At 35.2% G+C, this 10329-nt stretch overlaps 1 protein-coding gene across 1 annotated transcript in view; it reads right to left on the bottom strand.

Moving 5' to 3' along the window:
* Positions 1-577: 577 nt before the first annotated feature.
* LOC150093613 (adenomatous polyposis coli protein-like) overlaps positions 578-10329 on the bottom strand; it is a 372524-nt gene continuing 362772 nt past the window's right edge. The window contains exon 17 of the mRNA XM_090413231.1: positions 578-2016. Coding sequence (XP_090269357.1) covers positions 1404-2016 — 613 coding nt within the window. The 3' untranslated portion in view covers positions 578-1403. The remainder of the gene's footprint in view (positions 2017-10329) is intronic.

Raw genomic sequence — 10329 nt, 5'->3', positions numbered from 1 at the left:
AGAGCCTTCATCTCTTTACCTTACATCAGCTCTCTTTCACCAAAACTGGCAAAAATTCTCAAGAAGTTTAACTTTAGAACTTGCTTCGCTACACTCTCAAAACTTTGCTCCATTCTGAGTAAACCTAAAGAGAAACACCTTCCAACTCAGTTTCCAGGCGTGTACAAGATTTTATGTGATTGTGGAAAGCCATACTATGGCCAGACTGCTAAATCCATCCTACGTTTGGACAAACCCTGTAGAGATATTTTCTACAACAGGACTAGAGCTAGTGCTTTCTCTAGCCACGTTCTCTTTTCAGTTAACTCAGACGAAGGCCGCCAACACATTGTAATGGACACAAACTTCTAATATCCATGTGTGCTATGATGAGCTTGAGAGAAAGATTGTCGAATCGAGAGAAATTTCTTTAGATTCTTTCCATATCAACAGCAGCCTAAGTTTTAATCTCTGATGCACAGGTTGCCTCTGTTCAATATTGGCACACTCGTGACAGCACGTAATCTACGTTTATTTAGAACTCTAGCTCGCATTCTGTTTTCAAATGCACTACTGTCTTTTGTACTTGTTCTGTTAATGCAATTTTAAGTCTCTGTAATTTTTTATATATTCCTTTGATTGTGATACCTGAAGATGTTGACTCATTCAATGAAACTAGTAAACTAGTAGTATCTTTTCAAATAAACCATGTCATCTCTTTATCTCTTGGTTATCAGTCATTAAAACTTATTAATAATATTTTCAACCAAGTAAAAATGAATAACAATAAATATATATATATATGTATATATACACGCACAAAGTCCACATCTAAAACGTATGATTTTTATATGGAGGATGAACGTAAAATATGAAGCACCTATTGTAATAATTTACATTTATAATGATATATAAACAATGTGTACAATACGATGAAAAGAAATGCTAAATATAAATGCATGCACTTGAGATGCAAATAAAATTATAATTTTCATAATTTATGGCTACTGTCTTCATGATATCTTCTATACTGTACAATTTTGTTACATGATTCTAAATAACACACTGAATTAATAAATCAAGCATCAATGAGTTAAAAAAAAACAATAGGAAAGATATTATATATTGAGTAAATTACCATATCTACAGAAGTGCTACAACTTTATGCAAGCCTGCATTCTTTTTCATCACTTAACTATGTTTCTCACAACAGGAAACAAAGAAAGTAATGAATTTCTCCTTGTAGTTGTTCAAGATTCAGATCAACTTGAATCCTTATACAACACAATAACATAAATTAAATTTCAGGAATAGCAAATAAACTTGCTCCCAAATGAAACATAACATGATCAAATCTTTGGCTTAATGTAATAATACATTATAGTAACTAGAACTAAAATTACTCCTACAGTTATATGCTTCAGTTAGACAACTGTTACCAAGCAAGTTCTTTGTTCTCCTAATTCACCATCAACAATTTGACCATTGTGACTTGGTTCCTTTTTTGGGATATTTACTCCTCCTAGCCTGGATGGAGTTGGAATGAAGGATTTTATTTCTTTAGTACTTTTTGTGCTCTTTGGTGATGCAGTCTTTGGTTCACTAATGCTGACCTGGCTGGATGGACTTTTGTTTTTCTCTCTGTCAGTAAGGAGAATGTCAGATGGCTCAGGTTTTGAAGTACGTTTATTGTCTTTTTGATAAGCTGGAGCCAACTGCATTCCATACATAAGTCTGTTATTTGTGGAAACAGTAGATTCTGATTTTTTTGCACTTTTGGCATTACTTGTTTCTTTAAGGGGAATATCAGTACTACTTTTATTAGTGTCCTTTGTTTTTTTCCAAATATGTCCTACTTTGCTTTTAATGCAAGTGTTACCAGCATTTTTACTAGACGGTATGGAAGATGTTAAAGAACCAGACCTCCTCGACTGACCCTCTGTTCTACTTGGACTATTTGGAGTCAACTTTTCATAAGTTGAACTTCGACTAAGGTTCTCTCGTGGAGATGATGCCTGAGTACTCGGGGACCTGGTTCTATTAAAAAAAAAAATAATAATAATAATAAAGAAACTATCAAAACAACTGATACTAGCATAAAGTACATTACTAGTTATGATTATAAAATTTATGAGTGCTTAAACATCAAAACTACATTACTATGAATTCCCTGTATTCTTTAAAGAATGTAGATAATTATGGCCTTTGACCCAATATCCAAATCCTCTAATTCCATGCAGTCTATGCATGGAAGTAGAGGATCCACATTATCTTAGTTATGGAATTATCAATAATGCTGACAATTTAGAAATTACCTAATAAAATCGCATAATCGTTGAAAAATAAAATCATTATGATAATACAATTACAATAAGAATGCAGACTTGATGTAATACTGCCTAAACACAATCTCCAGTCTCATGTTACAGAATTAGGAGCAGGGAACAACAAATCTGCTACTAAAGCAGCCTTGAACATTGACTAATCTACAATGGGCCAGCATCAACTTATAATGCAACTAAGGTTATGAGGCTACAACCAGTGCTTGCAAATCATGTATTCTTCTGGTCAGTTTCTCTGTTCTGTGGGATGAAAAATCCTGCCACTGCTGGGATGAGACCAGCTAACTCATATCTTCAGTTGAGAAGAGAGCTGCAATGGATCTGTACAAATTACAGAGTGAGAGAAAACCAAAATGGATGAGATCATTTCCAATAGCAAATATAATTTATTAGACATTTAACAGACATGCATGGTAGACACAGTAAAAATTTTTTAAATAATGGCTTCACAGATGTAAGAGAAAATGAAATAGGATTCATTACTCCTATGTCATGAGCTTCATTCAAGGAGAAGGCAGAAGAACTGGTAACAACATTTAAATTCTGAATAGAAGAATGGGTAATACAGCATGCATATAATATCGTCTTGGTTGCATTCGTACAGTGGGAGGAAACAAAGCTCAGAGACATGGGTATAGATGTATAATTAATTAAAACATTATAAACAATTAACAGCAATCATGTCCCAAAAAGTGGCATACTGTCTGTCTAAGATTAAGATAGTGGCATAGGGCGTGAAAGATTCGAAAAATACACGATCAAATTTGACCCAACTGTAATGTAGCATCCTGGTATGGGTCCAGCGAACTATATGTCTAGTGTCAAGTCAGAAGCAAGGTCTGAACCTTTCTTGGATTCTAATAGTAGCAGAATGGCAAGTCTGTCCAAAATAGCAAAGATGACAAGAACAGGGTATTTGATAAACACCAGGCAAGGATAGAAGTGATAATGTACCTTTGATAGGCAGTAAGAAACATGGCAACTTTTAAGTTAGTTGAAGGTGGGAAACAAATTATATCTGCAAAAGGATCCTATTATTATTACATAACACCTCCAGGGACTCATCGAGGGAGGGGTGCCTACTCTACAGCTCTCTCTCCACTAACTACAACTACACCAATGCCATCTACCACCCACCACCACTAGTATTTTCACAGACAATTACAAACATCCATGCCTACAGCGGGATTCAAATCCACAGCCTTTTGGCTGGAAATAATTTCAGATGTTCTTTTAAGGTAAGGTATGCTGATCCTTTTAACATCAGCATACCCTACCATTTAATCAATCTATTGATTAAATCCATTAACCATAAATCCAAATATTGAGTGAAATATATAGGAGTAATAAATTCTATTTAGTTTTCTCTTACTAATTATAATTTATCAAAGCAATTAGGAACTAAGAAACTAATGGGGAGTAATTAGAGTATTTAACACTAAGATGCTTTTTTGTTTGCCTTAACATACAGACTAGGAATAAGTGGAATTGCAAAATATTCCAGTTGAAATTCTGATAGCTTGATGGTGAATAGGGTCTACCCAATGCAGTGTACTCTCCCTGGCAAAAGCATAAACTTGTGATCCATAGTCATGTTTTGATCTTATCAATGCCCTGTACAAAGCAAAGAAAATCTGTCAGCACCCCAATACGGGGAAGATGGGTGCATAGAATGTTCATTGCTTTATGGCTTTTTTTTTTAAATTTTTATTTATTTATTTAACTGTATTATATGTTGAGCCCATACACGAGAAGTTGGTTGATCAACCTATAGTACAGTAGTACTGCATATGGGTAATGGGTTGATTTTTGTTTACATTTGATTTAAAAGACTGTATTACTGTATTCCTTGGGAAACACTATTCCACAATACAGTAGTTGCAGGGATGAAGGAGGAGGAAAAACTTTTCTGTGGGTTTCAAGGTGCACTGTGAAGGGATGTTGAGCAACAGCAGCTGCAAGTGCTCCAATGAGCTTAGTACTAAGTGGGAGAATTATTGATGCTATTTCAAATGAACATTTCCCATAGAAATATTTGTAGAATATACATATTGCGAGCTTCCGTAGCTCAGTCGGTGTAGACGAAGCCCTTTGGTCGGAAAGACCTGGGTTCGATTCCCGTTCAGGACGTGAGGAACCTTTATCTAGTCTCTTTCGACTAAAGGTGAGTTAGCCAGTCTCATACGGAGATAGAGGGTTTTTTCACCCGGAAACTCTGGTTTTTCTGTCCCTCAGAACAGGCAAACCGGTCCTGTGAACACACGCGGATTACACTCATGAATACTGACAACAACATGTGGAAGAGATAGGGTCCTCACCACATGTCGTTATGCCTGTAGTTAACCATGAGTCACATCATGGTGGTGAACCTCCTAGATAGGAGAAGACACATGAATGGGATACATATTGCAGAAACCAAATATCTTGTCTCATACTTGTCTTGTAACTGATGTATGTGAGGGAAGAAAACTGAGTTTGCTCTCAAATACCAGTCCCAAGAACTTAGCTTCCAGTGCAGCTGGGATTAGTGATGATCATAGTTGGAGTCCTGAGTTAGGATGAAGAACATGTCTGTGGAAAAGTTCACACAAGCTGTCTTCTACTATGAAAATGTGAAGCTATTTGCAAGCACCCATTTCTGAGAGATGCTAAAGTCATCTACATATAGGACATTACTTACTGCTGGAGGAAGTTATTGTGTTAAGTTGACCATGATTGCTAAAAAACATGACACTTAAAAACAGAACCTTGTGGAACTCCCTCCTTTTGGTTCTAGGGATAGGAGGGAGCAGTTCCTATTCAGACTTGGAAGATTTGGTTAGATAAGAAGTATTGATAAAAAGAGAGACATTCCCTCTAAGACAAAATTATGCAAGTATTTCACTATTCCAATCTCCAAGCAGTGTCATATGCTTTTTCCATATAAACCAATACTAGATACTCACTTTCATGAAGGAATCTCTAATGGATGCCTCCAGTCAGACAAGATGATCAGTAGTAGAATATTTTTCAAAGCTAGTTCTGGAAAAAAAAAAAAGGTTGTTTCTCTCCAGAAACCATAAAAGATGAGGATTAATCCTTTTTTTCCAGAATCTTGTAAAAGCAGCTGTTCAAAGCAATTGAATAGTAGTTATTTGGGAATTTTAGATCCTTTCCTGGCTTAGGAAAGACAATTCTAATCACCTTTTGCCAAGCATCGGGAAATATGCTTTCACAGAAAATTCTGTTGTAAAGGTGCAGTGTTGACAGATGATGATGTTGATAGATGCTTCACCATTCTGTAATGGATAATATGTGATCCAACTGCAGTTGGATGACATTTAAGCAAAGCAGCCTTCATTTTTCCTTTGGTAAATGGCCTGTTGTATTCTTCTGTGATGTTCAAAGAAAACTGGATTTGTTGCGTTTCTGTTTTGCTTTTTTGAGCAAGGAATTTAGGAGGATAAGATGTTGCAAATATTTTTGCAAAAGTCTCCCTGAGCATGTCACAAATTGCTGTTGGATCAGCAACTGCTCAACTGTTGTGCTCAAGGATAGAGAGCCAGTGGGTGGTATATATCTGCCTTTCATTTTCTGGATTTTTTCCCATACTTCTTTGCTGTTGATGGATCTTGATATAGAAGTAAACTGGATCCAGGATTCCTCTGGCAACAGATGTATCTAGCTTGAGCACATTTCAAAGCAATTACGTTTGCTGTTGAGAGGTGCCTGTGGAAAATACTCCACACTTTCTTCTGGGCTTCTTTGGCTGCTGTGCAATCATCATTACACCATTGCTTAGGATAATGTGGAAACTGACTAAATGTTTTGGGAATTGCAGTTGTAGCTTATGCTTCTGCAAGAGTATGCCATCCATGTTTTGAACACAATCCACAACAATTTCATTATAGGAATGTATTACTTATATTTCATGGATCCAGTTGCTTCACAGTTTTGAGGGTTTTTTTTTTTTTTTTAATAAGGTCTTGCATTTTTTCCCTTTTGAATTATTTTGGATTCTTCTTTAGGAAGAGGTTTTATTTATTTTTTATTTATTAATTACATGGTGCTAATGCCATTATTATTTTTTTACTAATGAATTTTCACATAATGACATATATTCGGTGTGTTTTCTGAACTGAGAATATGCTCATTAGAACACAATGCATTTAGTAGAAAGCACACTACATCATATCATGGTGTAACTCTGAGCAAGTAGAACAGTCATATGAGTTAATCACAGATACTTTCAGTGCAAGATTTCCCAATACATATAATAAACTTCCCTTTACCTCCTGATATGGAGTGTTCTCACTCAGTTTAACGAATTTAGATTTTTTGTTAAGTAAAATCATTGGTTTCATGTTTTTTGCTGACATGTCCAGGACATTTGGCAAAGCCACAACTGGCAGTTTGTGCATGACCATATTTCTTATATTTAAAATATATCAAAAGGATTTCAAATGTAGAGCCTTACAGGGTAGTTCAAACTTCCTGCTTTTATTTTATGTAGGTTGGCAGTTTTGGATGGTCACCACTCCTTGATCATCCATATGTCATGTTGGTGAAAATACTAGTGGTGGTGGTCGGCAGTAGATGGCGTTGGTGTAGTGGAAACAGGGAGTTGTAGAGTAAGCCCTTCCTCGATGAGTCTTTGGACTCCCTGGAGGTATCACGTAATAATAATCCACATAATAATATTAAATCTGATCACTAACATCAAGGAGGTCCCATTCTGATATCATTCCTTTTGAATAGTTTAAGGTTTTATGTAATTCGTATTCACAAAATTGATGTTGCATGAAGAAAATGCTTAATGTTTTCTGATGGTGTTTCAAAAATGATTATCTGAATGGAGTTTTACTGATTCTGGAAATCCTGCCAGCACTTCTAGATATCGTCACATTTTCTCAAATGGACATTTAGTTGAAAAGAATAATAGTATATTAGTTGATTTATTTCACTTGTTTTTATGATCTCTGAATATAGTTGAGGCCATTGCTTTGGAAATTGAAGGATTGCATATTCATACTCAATGAGAAACTGATTTAGTGGCAGAGCTCGCCATACATCCACTACCTTTCCAGCAATACACATGTCCTCAGAAGTAAGATGCCATGGCTACTATGGATGCTGTACCAAAGCAAGCATTGAACCTAATTTCTGAACCATGGGGAAAGGAGACTTACTTCAACATTGTTGTACCATGATAAGGGTTAGAGCAGTAACACCAGGTCAAAATAAATAACATCTTATGTACAAGCAAACAAATTTAAAAATTGAACAAAACAATATAAACATAGCTGAATATGTGCAAATTAATTCTTTGTAAAAAAGGTTAAACACGTGAGACTCCAAAAAAATTTGAGACAAATTTTTTTGGAGTCCAAAAAGATTTGTCTGCAATACCATACTGCTCAGCTAGAGCAGTATGGTATTGTGCAGGAAAAAAAAAAAAATACTGAAACCCCCTTTCAGTACACGTTATGAGATATGCCATTCAATACTACTTTTGTGTGTGTGTGCTATACTGAATAAGATACATCCCTGTGCCTGAGCAAAATGATAATACTCCACCAGAAAATTATATAAGGTATGATGGTTGCGACAGTGCTCTTAGTGTAGATAAGAATGTGTAAAATGACTATGGCCTATGCAGAGCCTAACAAGAATAACTTCTCTTTCATGTTTCTACACTAACTGGAATGTTAGTGATTCATTTCAGGTCACTGATGGGTTAATTCTGATTTTACTAACTATCTGTAACCTGTACAGGGTCTCCATTCCTTTAATTCGAGTGTCGCTAGGATTGAAGATCCAGAATAAGCAAACATCCAAATTGCTTTTATTATATGGAATTGTAAAATATCACAGAGCATATGAACTGTAAAGATCTCAATGAGTTAATGTAAATCATGCATTATTTTTGGTGACAGTTTTTTTTGTGTTGAATCCCAAGCTGTACAAACATGCAGCTTAGCAGTAGTTATTGTATTTAAAGTGGAATCTGAAGACATGATTCAGGAACAGTAGAAGATCCAACAGAGGATTCAGATCTTGAATGATTGATGTTATAGATTAGTAAGAAATCAGAATGTTCTGCTCAAGATAAACTCAACAGGTCTACTGATGAGGAAGTAAGTGGCTTCCTTAGGCACACAGAGAGACAGTGTGCCTAAGGAAGCCATTTATCTGTAATTGAAATACAAACCTGCAATGGGGAAATCATTATATGGGATTATGGCCAAAGCAATTAGAGCTACGAGGCCTGTGTGTGTGTGTGTGTGTGTGTGTGTGTGTGTGTGTGTGTGTGTGTGTGTGTGTGTGTGTGTGTGTGTGTGTGTGTGTGTGTGTGTGTGTGTGTGTGTGTGTGTTTGTGTTTGTGTTTTGTGGGATGATAAACCCAAGTTTTCAGAGGAGAAACCCTGCCCCTTTCATAAAACTCACTTTCAGATCCAATGGAGGAAGATTATGATGTTCAGTGAAAGGAATACTGTCTTATTAATGCTATGAAATTGTATCAACTTTTTTGCATGCATGCAAAATGGACGAGAATGTAATATGCTTCATACTGAAGTTCCCACCATTAAAAAAAAATCCTAGGATGGTTAAGAAGATTAGCATAGCATTAAGTGATAACTAACTGCTTCCACTGAAATGAACAAGTAGGCTCGTTTGCTTTGACATAAAGGCTTTGAATGGATGATGTACACAATGTACCATCAACTAATGATATTCCCTGGTGGTGGTCAAGATCCATCCATATGAAGATTATTTCTCCATGCAGAAACATACATTTTTTAACCATAATAAAAGTGAGGGGACCATCAAACTGCACTCATTCTGTAGAAGAGATAGGGTATAGAGGAAGGTCAGCGTAAAGTCATCACCATACAGAGCAGTGACTACAGTGGAAATTGTTGTTTTCCTCCTAAATTTACCTTGACAGCAAAAAGAGTTACACTTAGTCTTAGAAAATACCAACTTCTTCAGATTATAGTCAAGACAGTGTTTCCAACTCAAAAGGTCCAAGTAGATAAAGTTTTTAATAAATAAAATAAATAAATAAATGAAAAGGTTGTGTGTGTTGGGGGAAATTCCCTCTGACACAAAAATTACACAAATATTTTAATCTATCTAATCCAATGCTTTTTTTCTGGCATTCCGGCACCTATTTTTTTTACAGTTTTTTTAAATTTTTCAAAAGTAATTTTTGAAATAATATTCATGTGGTGTACATAACATGTGCGCACAAGTGTTCCCAGGCGTCACCTGGTAACACGCATGTTCACGCCATTAGCATTTATGTTTGTGGCTGTATGAACGTGTGATGGATAACATGCGAAAGATTTTCGGTAAAACACTTATTTATCTAAAAAATATCTTTATTGAATTGATGTAAATTTAACGTCATTGTTTTCATATCCTTTTAGCATTATTTTTTTTTTTTTTTTTTTTTTTTTTTTTTTACTTTTCAGTGTAAAAGTCTGACCCCAAGTTTGAAAATGAAAAAGATTTCCAATTACTTCTCAACCACTGGTCCCATTAATAAAAATGCCTAGAATAATAACAGACACAACGTCAAAAAATAAAGAAATAATGGTGTCAGTTGATGTTTTCGAATCATCTCAAGCTAATCTTGAGAATCTGCTGCACAAAGCAGCGTTAAAAATTGTTTCTGAAGCCGAAAAAAAAAAAAAAGACCCTTGAAAAGGTTTTTTTTAAATCATTATCTCATAAAAAAGAAATAACCACAAAAATTTTTCGAACTGCATATAAAGCAGCAAAGGAAAACCAATCATTCCATAATTTTGAAAGTGAAATTGATCTGCAAGAACTGAATGGAATTGAAATGGGTCGCATTCTTCATTCAACAAATGCATGTATTAACATTGTGAATCATGTAAGTGAGGAAATGAGAAAAAATGTGTTTAAAGAAATCGTTCAATCCAAAAATATAATTTCATTGAAAAAACAACAACAATAAGCAATAAAACCACTCTCATAGTGCATATTCAATGCTGTATCG

Source organism: Typopeltis vanoorti, chromosome 23, assembly GCF_054136105.1.
Source record: "Typopeltis vanoorti isolate ZY-2024b chromosome 23, IOZ_Tvanoo_1.0, whole genome shotgun sequence".
Classification (NCBI taxonomy): domain Eukaryota; kingdom Metazoa; phylum Arthropoda; class Arachnida; order Uropygi; family Thelyphonidae; genus Typopeltis; species Typopeltis vanoorti.
The sequence above is the reverse complement of the archived record's forward strand: the minus strand, read 5'-3'. Positions and strand labels throughout refer to the sequence as shown.